General features: G+C 42.5%; 1 protein-coding gene across 8 annotated transcripts; it reads left to right on the plus strand.

Moving 5' to 3' along the window:
- The first annotated feature begins 6,562 nt into the window (after positions 1-6,562).
- Positions 6,563-19,410, plus strand: PRNP (prion protein). Of its 8 annotated transcripts, none has more exons than XM_029221060.1 (4): positions 6,573-7,474; positions 10,165-10,263; positions 14,008-14,074; positions 17,053-19,410. In XM_029221060.1, the coding sequence occupies exon 4, from the start codon at positions 17,063-17,065 to the stop codon at positions 17,834-17,836; it is 774 nt and encodes a 257-aa protein (XP_029076893.1). In that variant the 5' UTR covers positions 6,573-7,474; positions 10,165-10,263; positions 14,008-14,074; positions 17,053-17,062; the 3' UTR covers positions 17,837-19,410. The 8 variants fall into 8 exon arrangements, 7 of the variants coding, with proteins under 7 accessions (XP_029076893.1, XP_029076891.1, XP_029076895.1 ...); XM_029221063.1 differs by lacking the exons at positions 6,573-7,474; positions 10,165-10,263 and adding exons at positions 12,259-12,488; positions 16,460-16,713; XM_029221064.1 differs by lacking the exons at positions 6,573-7,474; positions 10,165-10,263 and adding exons at positions 12,259-12,488; positions 16,460-16,552.
- The last annotated feature ends 1,901 nt before the right edge of the window (positions 19,411-21,311 follow it).

The raw sequence follows: 21,311 nt of genomic DNA on the forward strand, positions 1-21,311 counted from the left end.
CTCTGTGGCATGTGGGATCTTCCCGGACCGGGGCATGAACCTGTGTCCCCTGCATCGGCAGGCGGACTCTCAACCACTGTGCCACCAGGGAAGCCCCTCCGTAGGCTTTTTATCTATGCTTTTTTTATATAGTTGTACTCTGTACAATTCTTTTTTTTAAAGTTCCAGGTGTACAGCTAATGCTGTAATTCAACATCTGTATACAATACAAAGTGATCCACCACCACAAGGCTAGTTACCATCCATCATCACAGACTTGACTGCCTGTACCAATTTCACCCACCTCCCAACACCCTTCCCCCATGGTAACCACTAATCTGATCTCCGTATCTATGAGTTTTTGTTTTAGTTTGTCTGTTCATTTGCTTTGTTTTTTCACCTTCCACATATGACTGAAATCATATAGTATTTGTCTTTCTCCATCTGACTTATTTTACATAGCATAATACCTTCAAGTTCCCTCCACGTTGTCACAAATGATGGGATTTCATTCTTTTTTTTACAGATGAATAGTATTCCATTATGTATGTGTACCACATCTTCTTTATCCATTCATTCATTGATGGACATTTTGGTTGTTTCCATATCTTAGCTTTTTGTAAATAATGCTGCAACGAACACAGGGGTGCATATATCTTTTCAAATTAATGTTTTTGTATTCTTTAGGTAAATACCCAGAAGTGGAATAGTTTGGTCATATGGTAGTTCTAATCTTAATATTTTGAGGACAATCTAATTCTTTTTTTTTTTTAGCATCTTTATTGGGGTATGATTGCTTTATAATGGTGTGTTAGTTTCTGCTTTATAACAAAGTGAATCGGTTATACATATACATATGTTCCCATATCTCTTCCCTCTTGCATCTCCCTCCCTCCCACCCTCCCTATCCCACCCCTCCAGGTGGTCACAAAGCACCGAGCTGATATCCCTGTGCTATGCAGCTGCTTCCCACTAGCTATCTACCTTACGTTTGGTAGTGTATATATGTCCATGCCTCTCTCTCGCTTTGTCACAGCTCACCCTTCCCCCTCCCCATATCCTCAAGTAGGTCTGTGCCTTTATTCCTGTCTTACCCCTAGGTTCTTCATGACATTTTTTTCATAAATTCCATATATATGTGTTAGCATATGGTATTTGTCTCTCTCTTTCTGACTAACTTCACTCTGTATGACAGACTCTAGGTCTATCCACCTCATTACAAATAGTTCAATTTCGTTTCTTTTTATGGCTGAGTAATATTCCATTGTATATATCTAATTCTTAAATATAGTTAACACAGAACACTTCAGAGATTCTAGATGGCAGATGATATAGAAGGCTTATAGATGGGATAAAATTTAAGCCACAGAGTGATTCTGTAGTCTTTCCTAACCAATAAAACCCAAATATTCAGATCATTCAGGATGAGTTTTAAAAATGCAAAAGGCCACAAGAAAAATATAGTAACTCTTCTATTAGTCCCTGAGGTTTAAATAGTTTGGTCACTGAAAGCAACACCGGAATACAACAGCACATCCTAGTGTTTTGAGTTCTGTGGAGTAGCAGAACTTGTGTGGCAAAAACATTTTCTGGCTCTGGGAAAGCCACAGAAATAGAAAAGGAAGAAACTGGAGCGTTTCTGGTTGGGTCAGACCTGGCCAGCATCACAAATGCCTGGAAGAGACTGAGGGAGCGAGAAAGAGGAGGGGAGGTGGAGAAGGAGGATTCAGGGATTAGGAGCGAGGAGCCCTCCTGCACCACAGAAAAATAACCAGGAGTGGGAATGCTGGATCTTTAAAAATTTCCAGAGACTTGGTGAAGAAAAACTATCAGAAAGACTATAGCACTATTGTACTGATTTGATGTAGCCCAAGATTAAGAGATGTTATTGCGGGTCAAGGACAAGACTGCAGTGTAGAAGGACCTGAGCTCACCTTACCTCACGAAAACCCCAAAATCACAACTAACTGCTGAACAACCATTGACAAAAAAGGACTGGAACCTGCCAAAAAAGATATTTTACTTCCAAAGACAAAGAAGATGCCACAACGACATGGCAGGAAGGGTGCATTCATGATACAATCAAATTCCATATCTGCCAGGTGGGCAACCCATAAACTGAAAAATAATTATATCACAGATGGACTTCTCTTGTGGCACAGTGGTTAAGAATCCGCCTGCCAATGCAGGGGACATGGGTTTGAGCCCTGGTCTGGGAAGATCCCACATGCTGCGGAGCAACTAAGCCCATGCACCACAACTACTGAGCCTGCACTCTTAGAGCCCATGCTCTGCAGAAAAAGCCACCGCAATGAGTAGCCCACGCACTGCAACAAAGAGTAGTCCCTGCTCTCTGCAGCTAGAGAAAGCTCACACACAGCAACAAAGACCCAATGCAGCCAAAAATAAAATAAATTTATTAAAAAAAAATTCTATCACAGATGTTCTCCCACAGAAGTGAGAGTTCTGAGTCCCATGTCTGGCTCCTGTCTGGTGGTCTGGCATCAGGAGGAGGAGTCCCCAGAATGTTTGGATTTGAAGGCCAGTGGGGCTTAATCACAGGAAATCCACAGGATGGGGGGGAAACAGAAACACTACTCTTGGAGGGTGCACACAAGGTCTCGTGCACACTGGAACCCAGGGGAAAAAGCAGTGACTTCATAGGAACCTGGGACAGACCTACCTGCTGGTCTTGGAGGGCCTCCTGGGGAAGTGGGGGGCAGCTGTGGCTCACTGCAGGGACAAACACACTCGTGGTGGAGGTACCAGGGAATAATGATTGGTGTAAGCTGTCCAGGAGGCCGCCATTTTGACACCAAGACCTGGCCCCACCCAACACCCTGTAGGCTCCAGTGCTGGGATGCCTTAGGCCAAACAACTAACAGGGCAGGAACACAGTCCTACCCATAAGCAGACAGGCTGCTTAAGGTCTTCCGGAACCCACAGCCACCTCTAAACACACCCTTTGACATGGCCCTGCCCACCAGATGGACAAGACCCAGCTCCACCCACCAGTGGGCAGGCATCAGTCCCTCCCACCAGTTAGCCTGCACAAGCCTCTTAGATCAGCCTCACCCACCAGGGGGCAGCCACCAGAAGCAAGGGGAACTACAATCAAGGGGAACTACAATCCTGCAGTCCATGGGACCACAAACACAGAAAGTCAGACAAAATGAGATGGCAGAGGAATATGTTCTAGACGAAGGAACAAGATAAAACCCCAGAAGAACAACTAAATGAAATGGAGATAGGCAAAGTACCTGAAAAAGAATTCAGAGTAATGATAGTAGAGATGATACAAGATCTCAGAAAAATAATGGAGGCACAGACAGAGAAGATACAAGAAATATTTAACAAAGAGCTAGAAGATTTAAGGAACAAACAACAGAGTTGAACAATAAAATAACTGAAGTGAAAAATACACTAGAAGGAATCGATAGCAGAATAAATGACGCAGAAGAACAGACAAGTGAGCTAGAAGACAGGATGGTGGAAATCACTGCCATGGAACAGAATAAAGAAAAAAGAATGAAAAGAAATGAGGACAGTTTAAGAGACCTCTGGGTCAACACTAAAGGTGCCAACATTTGCATTATAGGGGTACCAGAAGGAGAAGAGAGAGAGAAAGGGTATGAGAAAATATTTGAAGAGATAATGGTTGAAAAATTCCCTAACATGGGAGAGGAAACAGTCACCCAAGTCCAGGAAGCACAGAGTCCCATACAGGATTAACCCAAAGAGGAACACACAAAGACACATGGTAATCAAAATGACGAAAATTAAAGATAAAGAGAGAATAATAAAAGCAGCAAGGAAAAAGCAACAAATAACCTACAAGGGAATCCTCATAAGGTTATCAGCTGATTTTTCAGCAGAAACTCTGCAGGCCAGAAGGGAGCGGCATGATATATTTAAAGTGATGAAAAGGAAAAACCTACAACCAAGAATACTCTACCCAGAGGCTCTCATTCAGATTTGATGGAGAAATCAAAAGCTTTACAGACAAACAAAAGCTAAAAGAATTCAGCACCACCAAACCAGCTTTAGAACAAATGCTAAAGGAACTTCTCTAGGTGGAAAAGAAAAAGCCACAACTAGAAACAAGAAAATTATGAATGGGAAAGCTCATTGGTAAAGGCAAACATACCGTAAAGGTAGGAAATCATCCACACACAAATATGATATCAAAACAAACAATCGTGTGAAGAGGAGAGCACAAATGCTGGATATTGGAAATGCACTTGAAATTAAGAGATCAGCAACTTAAAACAAATCTATATATATATAGACTGCTGTATCAAAACCTCATGGTAACCACAAACCAAAAATCTACAATAGATAATACACACAAAAAATAAAAAGGAATCCAAACACAACACTAAACATAGTCATCAAATCACAAGAGAAGAGAACAAAAGAGGAAGGGAAGAAAACAAACCCAAAACAATTAACAAAATGGCAGTAAGAACATACATATCAGTGCTTCCCTGGTGGTGCAGTGGTTAAGAATCTGCCTGCCAATACAGGGGACACGGGTTTGAGTTCTGGTCCGGGAAGATCCCACATGTCGCGGAGCAACTAAGCCCATGTGCACAACTACTGAAACCCTTGTGCCTAGAGCCCGTGCTCCACAACAAAAGAAGCCACCCCAATGGGAAGCCCACACACTGTAACGAAGAATAGCCCTCGCTTGCCACAAATAGAAAAAGCCCACGTGCAGCCATGAAGACACAGTGCAGCAAAAAATAAATAAATTAAAAATTTAAAAAATACATATCAGTAATTACCTCAAATGTAAATGGATTAAATGCTCCAACCAAAAGACGTAGACTGGCTAAATGGATACAAAAACAAAACCCCTATATATGCTGTCTATAAGAGACCCACTTCTGATCTAGTGACACAGACTGACAGTGAAGGAATGAAAAAAGTTATTCCATGCAAATGAAATCAAAAAAAAGCTGGAGTAACAATACTCATATCAGACAAAATAGACTTTATTTATTTTTATTTTTGGCTGTGTTGGGTCTTCGTTGCTGCACGCAGGCTTTCTCTAGTTGTGGCGAGTGGGGGCTGCTCTTTGTTGCAGTGTGCGGGCTTCTCATTGCGGTGGCCTCTCTTGTTGTGGAGCAGGGGCTCTAAGTGCACGGGCTTCAGTAGTTGTAGCACGCAGGATCTAGAGCACAGGCTCAGTAGTTGTGGAGCACGGGCTTAGTTGCTCTGCAGCATGTGGGATCTTCCCAGACCAGGACTTGAACCTGGACTTGAAACCGTGTCCCTGCATTGGCAGGCAGGTCCCTAACCACTGCGCCACCAGGGAAGCCCCAAAATAGACTTTAAAATAAAGACTGTTACCAGAGACAAAAAAGGACACTACATAATGATCAATCCAAGAAGAAGATATAACAATTGTAGATATATATGCATCCAACATAGGAGTACCTCAATATATAAGGCAAATGCTAACAGCCACAAAAGGAGAAATCAACAGTAACACAATAACAGTGGGGGACTTTAACACCCCACTTACATCAATGGACAGATCATCCAGACAGAAAATCAATAAGGAAACACAATAGAAAAGGTCAATGAAACTAAAAACCTTTTGTTTTGAAAGATAAACAAAACTGATAAACCTTTAGCCAGACTCATCAATCAGTACACCTGATTTTCAAGTCCTCCCAGCCCAGATGCCAGCCATGCAAGTGACAGAGCCTTCAACTGATTCCAACCCCCAGCTATCAAGCCAGTCTCAGACATTGAGTCTTCCCAACTGCAGCCTCAGACATCCCCACTGTGCCCGTCCAACTCTCTGGCCTACACAATCCATTGGCATAATAAAACGGTGATTGCTTTAAACCTCTAAGCTTTGGAGTAGTTGCTACATAGCAATAATGGCCAGAATAGGTCATAAGGCAATCCCATTCGGTTCCCTCAAACCCCCAAGAAGTATTCTGCCTTTTGAGCGTTTTTCTGGTTGGGGGGAGGGAGGAAAGCATTCAGCCAGTAGACATAGGATTCTTTTGAGAAAAAAGCTGAGTTTTGGCATCTTCTAACCAAGCTTTACTGGGCCCCTCCTGGCAGGGGAAAGTCAGCCCCTTGCCCAGTCTGATCTGGTCAGCCACTCCCAGCCCCACCCCAGCTCAAGACTCAAAGAGATGCTTCACTGCCCCCAATTCACCTCACAATAAGCCATCTCTGAGGAAAGAAGGTAAGGCTCTAAAAGCACTGTCAACCTAATCATTATGTAAGACTGATTGGACAGAAAACTGCCCTGGCACTGCTGCCTGACACTCATTTCTAACTGGCCACAATCCAGTTCTGTTACTGAATCATCTCCATCCCATGGTCATGTTTTACCTCTCATTTCCCCTTCCCAAGCAGACCTTTCAGACCCACATTCATATAAACATCACCAGGACTGTTTCACCCACATTCATATGAACATCACCCCAGTGCTGTTGCACATCGCTCCACTCTACACAATCCTCCTGGCTTCTCCCCTCCCTCACTTGTCCCCTCCCACTTGAGTGAGCCGCCCTGGGATACAAGTATTTAAACCAAATCCTGTTTCCAATGGGTGTCTCAATATTTTTAAACCTCTTTCCTTATAAGCTTAGTGGAGCCTCTTGCCCATAACAAGGGAACTAGATGTCTCATTTTTCCCAGGTTTATGCCTATTGACCCAGCTTAATTAATATTGGTACTCTCAAAAGCGCCCCAATTTGGGTAATAATGTATATGATCCCCCTAACCCTAACGCCTGTCTTCTATCATTTGCCATCCTTCACATGAGACAAACCCCTACCTAATTTCTTGGCAGGAATAATGATCAAGAATACACAATGTTTTATACAAGAAACCTCAGGTAATGTCCAGAGTGGACTTGTTATATGGTTATATGGAGGGCATTTTCCTCATTTGTGAATATCATAATCTAAATCATCTCTTTTGCATATAGTGAGCAGGAACTGAGTAAATGAAGGAACAGGTGATGGCTAATGTCCTTTCTAGGCCTCAAATTTTAAGGATATATGTGTAAATTCACAAACTGGGCTCAATCCAGTGTAGCAGAATTTTCTTCCTCTTTAGAAATTTCTGGTTACCAAAGTTCCAGAAATTGCTTTCTCATTCCCTAATCTTTCAATTTCTCGTGTTCTTCATTACGTAACGTGGAGCTGGGGCTTTGGGCCGAATTTTCCTTTAAAGATGATTTTTATAGTCAATAAGCAACTTCAAGGAGTGACGAAGCCAGCCGGGGAGGCGATATTAGTTGACGCAAGCGTCTAAGCGAATCCCAACTCGTTTTTCCCAGGGACTCAGATTCCCGGGCTTGCTTGGCAGGGCTGAGCCTCTGCGCGTAAACCCCGGGCGCGGGCAGCCGCCTCCGGGCCCCGCCCCCGCATGTCCTCCTCTGCCCCGCGCTGACGCCGGCCCTCGCCGCCAGTCGTTGACAGCCGCCGAGCTGCGAGCTTCTTCTCTCCCGCAGAGGCAGGTAAACAGCCGCATCGCCCTTTAACCTCCCAGCTGGGGTCGTGGGCGCAGAGGCCGGCAGTCAGAACCCCTGCCTTGGGGCCGAGGCGCGAGGGCGCACGGCCGGGTCCGGGCGGGAGGCCGACCTTGACAGTGAGGAGGACGGGGAGCTTCCGGAGGGCGCGCAACGCGTCAGGCCTACCCAGCGAGCTCGTTGGTTTTCGGACGCCGTGGCTTGGTTTTGCCCTCCTGGTTAGGCGAGCTCCCTTTACTCGGAATGGGGGCGGGGTCCGCGGCTGGCCGGGGCCCCTCTGGAGGGTTGTGGGTAGTGTTGAGGAGTCTGGCCCCCTCCCAGGCAAGTCCACGGCGGGAGTGGGATGGGCGAGTAGCGCCGGCAAGGGGGCCACAGGTCCGGGGAATGGGCGCGCGGAACCCAACGAAGGCCGCAGAGGGGCTCCGCTGGGGCGCTCAGCGAGGAGGACCAGGGAGAGGCGCGGGTCCGGGCCCTCCCGATACCCAGAGGGGACGCGGCCGACGACCCGGGTCCAGGGCCTCGGCAGGGAGGAGTCCCGGGGCGTCTGGGGGCCGCCCCCAGCCGCCGCCGCCGCCGACCTCCTACCCGGAGGAGGCCCCGCCTGCCATCACGCGGCCGGGCAGTGCCTGGGACGCAGCAGCGGGCGGGTCTCTGGCACCCCCGGGGACCGGCACAGGCTGGCGTGAGCTAGGCTTCCGGCCTCGGCGGGCGGAGTCTTGGGGCGACCCCGCCCTCACTCCCGGGCCTGAGACGTCCAGGTGCCGGCGGCAGAGTGTCTTTTGCGAGCTCATGTGTGGTGGACTCACAGGCTTTGCTTTTCGCCGTCTCGACTGTCCCTGTGGAAGGAGAGAACTCGGCCGTCAGGGGGACTCCGAGAGCGGGGATCAGGGCCGGGCAGCGCCCCTCGGAGAACCACATTCCTCCGCTAGTATGGGTGGCACCTTCACGTTTGATTATTGAACAACGGGGAGAAGTCCATTTTTGCAGTCCATTTTCGTTTTTGTCCTTTTCTATTTGTATCAGCAGTAGCAAATAGATTTTTTGAAATCATAAGCCCACCACCATCACATCCACCCTCACCATCTCAAAGCCACTGCCTTCTGTTTTTCAGTTTCCTCTTCTCCAGTTCGTACACAACACAATGCAGTTTCACCTCGCTGATCATGATTATCCTCATCTCATGGCCGAGTTATTTTCCTGTACTTAGAGCAATCACGGTTTAATAAGCAGTTCCCAGCATGCTGAACATTTGAAGTGTTTCTCTTTTCCTTGCAAAAAAAATCCAGGTAGAATAGAATTAAAGATTTTCACAAATCAAAATTATCAGAAAAAATAGGAACAGAAAATTGAATTAAAATGTCAGATCTCTGGAAAAATCAACAGCTCTCTCAGATTTGAAGAAGAAAAAAAATATCACCAATGAAAAGGAACAATTTTACCTACCCAAACACTGAGGAGCTCTTACAATGAAAAAGAACTAAACAGAAAGGGAAAGAAAGCAGAGCTAGGATGTGATTTGTATATGGTTTTTATCTGACACAAATTTTTCATACTTGTGAAAGGAGAATATCAAGATTATAAAAGATAAATGGTGAAATGATGAATCGTTTATAGAATACAATGCAAATTAAAGTAAGTCTGGATTATCATTTTGCAGCTATTAGCAAAAACAACAGTAACAGCAACCACTGCTGGAAGGTTGCCTAGAAATTTGCATATTCAGTTATCCTGGGAGGTGACAGGGCTTTGGGGTTAGAAAGATGGCTCTGCAACTAATCATTTCACAGCTTGGGACCAGTTACCTAATTTCCTCATCCTCCTTTTGTCCATTCATACGCTAGAGGAAATTATACCTATTTCAGGAGTTTGCCAAGATTAACTGTTTGTGTAAAACTGACCTTTGGTATGTATACCTTTATTCTTTTCCTAGTCACACTGCACTGGGGACATAGTGAATCTGTGTGAAATTTGTGAAAAGCAGTCTGGTGATGCATTTAAGCCAAGACCCAGAAACCCCACTCCTGGGAATTTACTTGCAATGGAAGAAGCAACAGGAAAGGGGAAAAAAAAGCCATATGCACACACATTCAGAATGATCTAAAATTAAACCCAACGGAGAAGCAACCTAAGTGTGTAACAGCAGGGCAGCAGCTAAGAAAATCATGACACATTAACTGAAAGGAACATTGTGTAACCATCAAGTCATGATTTTGGAGCCTGTCTGCGATATATTGGAAAAAACTGACAAGTCAAAGTACAGATTACTAAACTGCATCTACTTACTCAGATGCAGTTTATTAATGTATATGTGAAAAATCTGAATAAAAATGAAGTTTTAATAGAAATACAGGTTATTTTAATTTTCTTTTCTTGTTGATATATTGCTTTTCAAAATAACATCTTTAAAATAGTTCATAGTTAATTTTTTTAAGGAAATGGACCACAGCTTTCTGTGTGTGGGAGAGGGAGAGCTCAATGTCATGTTTGCTGCTGCTTTTTTGAGCTGACCTCATTTTTTTTTTCAAATATTATCTTGTTTTTTTCCTTGAGTAGATATATAAGTGGTTTAGTAATTTATATATTGGGTTTTTCATTTAAAGAATCAGTTCTTAGATTTATTTATCAATTCTAGTTTTTTCTTTTCTGTTTTTGTTTTTTTTTGTTTTTATTTTTTTTAGGGACTCCTGAATATATTTGAAAACTGAACAGTTTCAGCCAAGCCGAAGCATTCTGTCTTCCCAGGGACACAAATCCAACTTAGCTGAGCCAAAGCAGATGTACGTACCCTGTGGAATCCCTTTGGTCTTGTGATGGTTGAAAGTTCCCAACTGTCACAGAAGATAAGGTCCTCGAAAGGCTGTGATCACAAATCCTTGCTCTGGAGGCAACTTGGATCTATATATGTAACCCACACCTATTATATCATCCTTTCTTGTAAAATCATCTTGATTTTGCAGGGAAAGGGCTTTCTCTAGAATCATTCTGAGTTATGTAAGGAAGCAACCATTTTAAAAATAGTATAATAAAAGCAGTAACATTACAAACATTTCTGCACCAAATTAATACTGACAAAAGGTTTTATGAGGTGACAGTTTTTCCAAGCTGTAGTTTTAATTTATCTATTCCAGTCTCTCTTTTCAGATCATATTTCCTCTTCCAAGGCAGCCAGTTTTATCAGTTGTGAACTGCTGCATGTGAAACATTCAAAACATGCCTGTATCTAAAGCTGTGATGGCTGCAGCAAAATAATCCTTGAGTGAATAGCATGTGTAGTAATTCTTACATTTGGGAGAATTTTTTCTGTTTGTTCATCCTTTTTCTTCTAACCATATTCTCCTGGGGTATGGGGTAGGCTCTAGCAATGTTGCTTTTTTTTCAAGCTGTTCACATAATTCTGAGGATGGATCAGGTTCAGGCCCTTTGCCCTATTCAGTCCAGGGCTAGGCCTCAGTGCCAGTGAAAAACCCCCACCCCAGAGCGGTTTGTAAAGTTTTGAGTAGCTTGCATTAGGCTCTTTAAGGGGCAATGACCTCAAAAGATAAAAATATGACACATGAGTTCCACTTAGCTCAGGAAAGACAGGAAATTTTTCCGGGGCAGTCGGGGGTAGGGGGACTATTTGGTGTGCCAGTTCCCAATTTAACCAATTAAGTGTCAAGGGTGTAACATGTTTTAAGTATCAGAAGTTTGGCCCCTGGCACATGACCACTGGACAAGTTCCTCCTGGCTCTGATTCTCAGTCCCATGTATTCCCCATGGGAATAGGATGAATGGCATAATATACGGATCTTTTTTTTGTTCCTTCTCTCTAGTTCCATCGCTCTGCCATTCTGCTCATGCACTAATGCCACATGATCTTATTCATTTTAGTTTTGCAATGCATTCTGGTACCTGGCAGGCCAAGTATACCCTAGATTTTCTTCCTGTTAAATAATTTCTTTAGTCTTCTTAATTTTGAGTATCATTTCATCATATTCCTTAAAATCCTCTTTAAATTAGGACTGAAATTGCATTGACTTTATGATTATTTGGAGGTGAATTGGTATCTTTCAGTCTTGATTTTCCCAATCAAAAACATTATCTGTCTTTCTCTTTTTTTCCAGTCTTCCAGCTTTCTTCCTAAAAGGTCTATTTATTTTTAGGTTAAATCTTAGATATTTTGAATATTTTGTTGCCACTATGGGATTTTTTTTTTCACACTAAATCTTCTAAATAATTACAACTGATTTGAGTATTCACTCCTTTCTATATGTTGATTTCAAAAACTGCCACCTTAATAAGCTCACTTATTTATTCTAGGACACAATTTTGGATGATTTTCCTGGATTTTCCAGATAGAAAATCATACCTGGGACTTCCCTGGTGGTGCAGTGGTTAAAAATCTGCCTGCCAGTGCAGGGGACACGGGTTTGAGCCCTGGTCCAGGAAGCTCCCACATGCCGCGGAGCAACTAAGCCCGTGCGCCACAACTACTGAGCCTGAGCTCTAGAACCTGCAAGCCACAACTACTGAAGCCCGTGTGCCACAGCTACTGAAGCCTGCACACCTAGAGCCCGTGCTCCGCAGCAAGAGAAGCCACCGCAATGAGAAGCCCACGCACCGCAACGAAGAATAGCCCCTGCTTGCCACAACTAGAGAAAGCCCGCACACAGCAACGAAGACCCAACGCAACCAAAAATAAAATAAATAAATTTTAAAAAAAAAAGAAAAGGGCTTCCCTGGTGGCGCAGTGGTTGAGAGTCCGCCTGCCGATGCAGGGGACACGGGGTCGTGCCCCGGTCCGGGAAGATCCCACATGCCGCGGAGCCTGCGCGTCCGGAGCCTGTGCTCCGCAACGGGAGAGGCCACAACAGTGAGAGGCCCGCGTACGGCAAAAAAAAAAAAAAAAGAAAGAAAATCATACCTGGCTAGAACCTCCATAACAGTCTAAAATAGCAGCAATTGCTTGCGTTCTTGTCTTGTTCATTATATTAAGGAGAATGCCTTTCCTCTTTCAGTTAAGGTAGGGTGTGGGCTGTGTGTCTGTGATAGCTGTTCTTGATGATGGAAAGGGGTTACTTTCTAGTTCTATGGAAATTTTTTCAACAGCTTAACCTTAAAAAATCAGGATGTAGATTTTAATTGAAAACTTTCAACATCAGAGAATCTTTGTGTTTTTTTCTCCTTAACCTACTAATAGGTTACTTGATTTTGTGATTTTAAGCCATCCTTGTATTCCTAAATAATCCTTATTGGTCACAGTGTATTCTTCTTTTACTAAACTGTCAAAATCAGCTTGGTGGTATTTTCTTTTGGTTTTTGGCACCCATGTTGCTGGAGGTTGGATAGCTAAGAGTGTGAGCCCTTCACTCAGAATACTGGAGTTTGAATCTCGATCCTTTATTCCCTTGGCTATTAACAGCACTTCTCAGGTGAAGCTGCCCAAGTGTTTATCTCTGCTGAGTTCCAGATTCTTATAACAATTGCCTGAATTGATACTCCCACTTGAATGGCTCATAGCTGTAGCAAAGTTAGTATGTCCAAACTAAAACTTTATTTTCTCTCACAAGCATGGCCCTCCATCAGTTTCCTCTATTTCAATAGATGGCATCACCACCATCTGCCTGGCTATGAAAGCCACAAACCTGATCAACTCTCACTCCTCCATCCACTCTATCTGCTTAATTGGTTCTTTCTGCAAAATACATCCCATTTTTTCACAGCTCCTCAACTGCATTGGCACAGTCCCAGGCCACACCACCATCTTCCTTCAATTGTTTTATAAGTGGTCTCACCATTTCCTTTCTTGCCCCCCAAATTTTCTACTTACACAACAGGGTGAACTTTGTTAAAAAAAAGAAAAAGATCCTGTGATGTTATTCTCCTAAGACCCTTTAATGGCTTCCCACTGTCTTTCAGGTTCCAGATACCTATCTTCCTTAGTGCTTGAACCCACAAACTAAACATCTTACTCACCACTGTGTCCTCAGCCACAGCACAATGCTAGACCCTTAGAAGACAACAAATATTTGTTAAACTAATCAATGGCTATTGTACAGTAACTTTTTTCTCCATTTCTGCTATGGTTTATCGTCAAGTTTTCTGTTTCTTTAAAAACTGGCACGTACTAGCTGTTCCATAAATATTTGCTTAATGCATTGATTCTAACATCTGTTTTTATAATTTAATAGGAAGGCAATCCATCCCACAAAGATTTTTAATTCATAAAACTTTTCACAGTTAGGTCTCTAGAGTCTGCTTTTGCATGTGGTGTTAGGATCCTAGTTTTATTTTCCTCCAGTTTCCCAGAAGCATCTGCTAAACAAACGTTTCTTTCTCCATTGATTTGTGGTGTCCGATTTATCATTTATCAGGTTTGTACTAAAGAATATATACATGGGTTTATATCTGAACTTGCTATTCTCCTTCCTTTGATCTGTAGGTCTGTTTCTAGACTGTTACCATATTTATTACATATTTATTACTATGACTTTGTAATAGGATTTAATGTCTGATAACAGTAGATTCTCTCCTTTTTTCAGGTTGAGTTTGCTACCTGTGGACATTTCTTACCTCTTGTGCGTTTATTGAATTCCTCAAAAAATCCAGGTGGAATTTTGATTGTCATTTTATTATTATAAGTTCATTTGGGGGTAATTGACATCTTTATAGTACTAAGTTGTTCCAACCAAAACCTTTCCATGTTTACAGATCATCTTCTTTGTTCTTTACTAATGTTCAATTTTTTTTTCCCCAGTCTTAAGTCAATCCTAGATACTTTATAGCTTGGGTTGAAATTATTACTATCTTATTAATTTTTTTCTAGTTGATTATTGCTGGTGTAGAGAAATGCTGATTTTTGTAGGCCAATCTTGTATCCCACAGCCTATCCCTCTAGTTGTCTCGTGTTACCTCTGTTGAGTCTGTTCAATTTTCTATGTTTATGATCACATTAATTCCACATAATGTCAGCTGGAGCTCTTTCCTTGGAGTTCTTGCACCAGTTACTTCTTTGTCTTTGCATATGGCATTGGAAGGACCTCCAGTCCTGTGGCAGTGTACATCCTTGTCTTGTTTCTGATCTTAAAGGGACTACATTCAAAACTTATTGTGTTTGCTGTTCTATATAATCTTTATTCAGTTAAGGAAGTTACCTCCTATTCCTAGTCTACTAAGAGTATTTTTCTTAGTGATAAATAGGTATTGACTGTTGTCAAATACTTAGTGTCTTGAAATGTGCCAGAGTGTTAGGCCACAACCTGACCGTTCTCTGAGAGCATCTTATATGAAGTGTCGTAGCACAGCCAGACATTCAGAAACCTAGTCTCTATTCCTAGCAATTTCACTAATTAACACTGTAATCACAGATATGTCACTTGACTTTTCTGAATCTTGGTGGCCTAATTTGTAGAGTGAGAAGTTTGGATTAAATAATATAAGATCTTCCTTATTTTATCACAAACAGAAAGATTCTCCAAGGTCTCATTAAGTTTTGAGTCCTTATCCTTAGAAATGATTCTCTGCTTCAAAATGTAGTTGTTAATTTTTATGCTTTTTATAATTAAATGTTGCTATTGTTGTGCTCAACTGATTTTAAAATGATCTTGTCTTAATATAGTTTATGATCATCCAACTTTAATATTCAGTTTTAAAGTACGGATCAGCAACATACGCCCATGGCCCTTATGCCCTATTACCTGTATCTCCAGTCCATGGTCATTCTTCAGCTCCAGACTCACCAAGCTAACTGCCTACTGGTATCTCTTGTCCCAGTAGGCAGCTTGATAATGGCATTGTAGCTTGATAATGGCATTGCCAAAGCCACACACTACATTTGTCTCCCTCCAGACTTGCTCCACCTTCCGTGTTCTGTCCACACAATTGCCCAATCCAGAAATCTGGATGCTGCCTCGATTCGTCCAGTCTTTCATCTTCCACGTCAAACACCAAGCTTTCCAGAATTCCCTGAGGTGTTTGAGCAGAATTGTGAGCAGCCTGGAAGCCAAGAGCTGAGCCCCATTAGCAAATGGAAAATAGATCAGGGAAGCAGACCTGCAGAAGACTGAGTGCCAGGAGATGTGGATGCGAGATTGAGGCCAGTCAGCATATCCCAGGACCCTGTCCCTCTGACCTTACACAAAAGAGCCTCCAAAAATCCTAATTGGCATATTCTGAGCAGTTTAGCTGGGCTTATAACTTTCAAATATATTTTTATTTACACCAAGACATTTCAATAGTGATAGTAGAAACAAACATGATGTTAATTCATTTATTTGTTTAATCAGTCTTCCTCTGAATATTATCCAATTTAGTCTTTAGTTCTGAAGGTTATGAAAAATAATTTTATAATATTAGATGCCATTTTTATTTGAAGGTGTCCCAGCGCTGGGGATAAGACTACTATCAGCATTACAGCGTGTGCCATTTTTGGTTTTGTGGCACATGGTATTTTGGAGCATATGGTTTGACATGGGGTACAGTAGAAACTAATGATCATTCTACTATATGTCTTTAATCTCTGCTCTTGGAACCAAGCACCCAGGGTAAATGAGGTCTTCAATCTGAAAGGAGGTTTTTAATTGATGAATGTACATTCTGCAAAGGTTCATAAATTATCATGCAGGATATTTTGTTTATTCCTAAGCCATGCTAGCCCTTTCATATAAGATATGTGTCTTTTCTACCAAAAATTAGGAGAAAATAAGTCACTCACGAACCATTAAATGCTGAACTAAGACTCATTCAGTGAGTGAAAGACTGCAAAGCTTGTGAACACAGCCTTCCTTACCCCATTTTGAACAGCCCCATTTGTTTCTGTCTATAGAGAGAAAAATGAATTTATAGGTGGGCTTGCAGAATCTTGCACATTTCCTGTTTCCAAAAATTTATTGTATTGAGAATTTCTTTGAGGAAATTCTTGTTGGCATTTATATGTTCAGAGGATATTAATTCCTTCACTTAACAGGTATCTATTGTGTATATGCTCTGTGCCAGGCCCTGAGGAGACAGCAGTGAACAAAAGAGACGTTTCCAGCTTACATTCCTGTGGGAGGAAAGAGGACATGAGCCAGCTGTTTAGAAAATGATGTAATGATTTCAGCACCTACCTGGGGGTGTTCCTAACTGGACATTAGAATCACTTCCATAGGGGCCATGCCAGGATCTCGGGAGGTTCCAGGAGCTCATATCCCTCATAACAGCCCAAATCACTACTTCAGAGAAGCTCAAAGCTATGGCAAACCCACCAGGTGTTTATAGTTTCTTCCAGTTTAGATACAATGTATCAACCAGAGGTTATTTTTATCATAAGCAATGTTGCTGGCATTCCACCTTTATCAAGTTTCTAGGAAACAGAGCCAGAAATTATCTTAAGGTCAGATTTGTCCTGAGAGAAGGAGAAAGAGCTGTGTTAACCCTTTACCTACAATTACTTTTGCTGTAAGGGTTGCAAAACAGACATGGAATGTGAAGAACATATATGACCAAGAACATTTATAGCTGATGCCACTGCTATGCAGTCATTATGCTGCAGATGTTAAGTGTTTTCAACATAAACACACAATGCTGACACCCTCTTTATTTTGCAGATAAGTCATCATGGTGAAAAGCCACATAGCCAGTTGGATCCTGGTTCTCTTTGTGGCCACGTGGAGTGACATGGGCTTCTGCAAGAAGCGACCAAAGCCTGGAGGAGGATGGAACACTGGGGGGAGCCGATACCCAGGACAGGGCAGTCCTGGAGGCAACCGCTATCCACCCCAGGGAGGGGGAGGCTGGGGTCAGCCCCATGGTGGTGGCTGGGGACAGCCCCACGGTGGTGGCTGGGGTCAACCCCACGGTGGTGGCTGGGGACAGCCCCATGGTGGTGGAGGCTGGGGTCAAGGTGGTGGTACCCATAATCAGTGGAAGCCCAGTAAGCCAAAAACCAACATGAAGCATGTGGCAGGAGCTGCTGCAGCTGGGGCGGTGGTAGGGGGCCTTGGCGGCTACATGCTGGGGAGTGCCATGAGCAGGCCCCTTATACATTTTGGCAGTGACTATGAGGACCGTTACTATCGTGAAAACATGTACCGTTACCCCAACCAGGTATACTACAGACCAGTGGATCAGTATAACAACCAGAACAGCTTCGTGCATGACTGTGTCAATATCACAGTCAAGCAGCACACGGTCACTACCACCACCACCAAGGGGGAAAACTTCACTGAGACGGACATCAAGATGATGGAGCGTGTGGTGGAGCAGATGTGCATCACCCAGTACCAGAGAGAATACCAGGCTTATTACCAAAGAGGGGCAAGTGTGATCCTTTTCTCCTCCCCTCCTGTGATCCTCCTCATCTCTTTCCTCATTTTCCTCATAGTGGGATGAGGAAGGCCTTCCTGTTTTCATCATCTTAATCTTCACCAGGTTGGGGGAGGGGGTATCTACCTGCAGCCCTTTAGTGGTGGTGTCTCATTCTTGCTTCTCTGTTCGTCACCTGTAGGTTAATACCCTTAGCACTTACAGCACTGGGAAATGGAAAGTAGATCTGAAATGCTATTTATTCAAGCCCCATTTGATTTAATCCTTCATAGGCCAACACTAGTGCTGAGCTGGTAAAAGTGTAACAGCAAATAATCATTGGTTGATCTAGGCTTATTTTTTGTCTAGTGCAACAGATTGAGGCTAAAACAGTTCTCAAAGCAGTCTTCAAATACCTTTGCCTAAATACCTCCAGCTCCTTCTCCAGCTAGAGCTCAGTACACTAATGCCCCATCTTAGCAGTGATTTTATAGCAATTTCCTCATTTGTTTTAAGAAAACCTGACTGCATTTCCCTGTTCAGACAGCATTTCTGCCAAATCTGGAAGGAGGCTGCATAATATTCATTCAAAAAATAAAACTAGAAATCCTTAGCTTGTGGGCCCAGGCTCAACCCGGTGGAAAGCATGTGTCCTGTGTCTGCAGAGAACTGTAAGGATGTTTTGCATTTTGCAATACGGGTTACACAGCAGCTATTGCATCAAGAATGGATATTCGTGCAACACTAGACCTCAGGGCAGAGGACATTTTCACAGGGAATGAACATAACTAACATAATATGAAAGGCTTCTGAGACTAAAAATTTCCAACATATGGAAGAGGTGCCCTCGGAGACAGCCTCCCATCCTGGATGTTTAAAGCACCTTTATGTGGTATTCTTTTCTTTAGTAATATAAACTATAGATAATGCAGGTACTTTAATTAAACTACCTTCTGGACACTGAGAGCAAATCTCTTTTGTTTGTTTACCTGGAAAGCAGAATGATTTTAACATTGTTTGGATGAAGCCAGGAGATTTTAACACAGAGGAAACAGCAGCTATAAAAAACACGGTATTCAGGTCCTTAGTTTCTGGAATTGGCTTTTGAATCAAAGAATAGGGAGGCATTCCAAAAAAAAAATAGGTTAGAGATGGTAGGAATATGATCCATTCAAAGTGGAAAAAGAAATTCTGTTACCATTATTTAAGTAAGGTAAAATTATTCCCTGGGTTGTTCAATATTGTCACCTAGCAGATTTACATTACTATTCTGCACTGTTATTACTGGCTTGCACTTTGTGGGTATCCTATGTAGAAAAAAAAAAATTTATATATATATATATATATATATATATACATATATATATTGCATATGACAAAATTAGAAATTTTGGTTAGAGCGATTAACATCTGAACTATCTAATGCATTACCTGTTTTTGTAAGGTACTAAATACTTAATAACACTTAAAGGAAACCCTTTTGTGTGGTCCTTAGGCTTACAATGTGCACTGAATAGTTTTGTATAAGAATACAGAGTGGTATTTGAAATACGCATGTGCTTTATATTTTCTATATTTGTAACTTTGCATGTACTTTGTTGTATTAAAAGTTTGTAAGTGTTTAATATCTGACTAATATTAAACAGGAGCTAAAAGGAGCATCTTCCTCGAAGTTTGCGGTTGTGCTTCACCTTTGTGCACCCCATGTTGGCAGCTTCATTTTGGGGGTTAATCTGAGCAAAGTGGTGCGTTCACTGCTTGTGGTGGCCAATGTTTCACAAACCCACTCCTGATCCTGCCTCAGCCTTACTCCCAGTCACATGCCAGCTATCCTCTGCTGCCTTTTCATTTTTTTCCACAAGTACCTGGCGAAGTCACTTCTGCAGCAGAGGAAAACAGTCCTTGAATTCTGGAAGCTTTTTTCTGTTCTGGATTTTGAAATAGAGGATTTTCTTGATTAAGATAAGACTTAACAAACTAAATTATCTACTTGATGCCCATCCCCGCCCTCAACACCAACTCAGGTTATAAACTGTGAGACCTGGTAACGATCACTCTTTGGATTGAAATACAACACCGTAAGGTCAATAGGCCACTTTCCTTTGTCACAGGGTTTCAACTCATTTTTCATGTTTTCTTCTTCACAAGTGTGAAGTACCAGCTCTCAGTTTTCCTTCACAGAGGTTTTCTTCTGCATCTGTAATTTACCAACAGCAGGAAATAATCATAAAAAATGACAGTGGTTGAAATCATAATATTTATTAATACCTTAGCAAATGCCAGTATCCTTCAATATCTAAACAGAGGATCAACTTTGCATTAAGAATGAAAAGATAAAAACATCTTGAAACCCCATCATTCACAAAACTATTAAAACAAATGACATATACAAAGACTCAAAAGCATTACTCAAAGTTAATCATTAACATAAAAATTTCTAGGACTATTTTCATTCAGCCCTTTTGACCATATTTCTAATTATTTAAAAATAAACTATTCATTATCTGCCAATCATACTTTCTCAAAAATAGCCTACTGAGAAGGCTTCAATCATTAAAAGCATAGGTATTTGGAGGGCCAAAGTGAATGATACACATCTGTATCTTTCTCAGCCACCATGTTTTCTTCCTGTTACTTCCAACTACTATGAGTTGTGCTAAAGGAATTTTTACTAAAAAAAATTTTAAATCAATTTTAAATAACTGAGTCTAACCCTCACAGAGGGGTCTTCCAGAGAAGTGTCAGTTGTCAACCTTTGTTTCCCTTCCTTTCTCTCTGGGGTTAAAGCCAAATAAGTGTCACCTGCCTTTGGAAGGGATTTGGGGTCTGTACTGCTTCCCACCCTAGTGGGAGCCTTAATCTGGCAAGAACCTGAGCTTCCCCAGGCTCAGGCCCTGACCTTGCATTGGTCTAAGCATGACTGACCTACACAGTTCATTTCCACCTGAGAAAGGTCAATTCCTCTCTGGCTCTTCAAAACTGGAGGATTCAGCTCCTCCTGCATTAAGCTTACATTTCCATCCTTTGCCCCACTCCTGTGAGGCCTACCCCTGTTCTCCAGGAAGCCACGCCTTCCACTGCGTACACCCAGTCTACAAGATTCACGTCTGCCTTGGTACATCTGTCCTTTCCTCCAGAGCCGGTGCTCTGTTCTTGCCCTGGAGCAATGCTCCTCAAGTTTGAATGTGCTCACCAATCTGCAAGTCCTGACTGGGGCCCAAGATTCTGCATTTCTCACAAGTTCCTAGATGGTGCCATGCTGGTTCTGTGAAACCTCACTGACACAAGGCCCTCAGGGTACTCACACTATATCCTGCATTGGCACCTCCTGGAGGCTTGTTCAGCACAGGTTGCTGGGCCCCACGGCAGAGTTTCTGATTCTGGAGTGCAGGGTAGGACCTGAGAATGTACATTTCTAACAAGCTGCCTGGCAATGCTGCTGTCGATGTGGAGATTGCACATGGAGCTCCACTGCTCTACAGGAAGATGTGAAGGAAATAGAAGGTGGCCTGGCCCTGAAGTACAGAGCTGTTAGAGAGACTAAAAACCTGACTGGAACTCT

Source organism: Monodon monoceros, unplaced genomic scaffold (genome assembly GCF_005190385.1).
Source record: "Monodon monoceros isolate NGI ecotype Baffin Bay Population unplaced genomic scaffold, NGI_Narwhal_1 Super_Scaffold_13, whole genome shotgun sequence".
NCBI lineage: Eukaryota > Metazoa > Chordata > Mammalia > Artiodactyla > Monodontidae > Monodon > Monodon monoceros.

Excerpts from the sequence above, each read along its gene's own strand:
- PRNP (XM_029221060.1), top strand. The coding sequence starts at position 17,063 with ATGGTGAAAAGCCACATAGCCAGTTGGATCCTGGTTCTCTTTGTGGCC.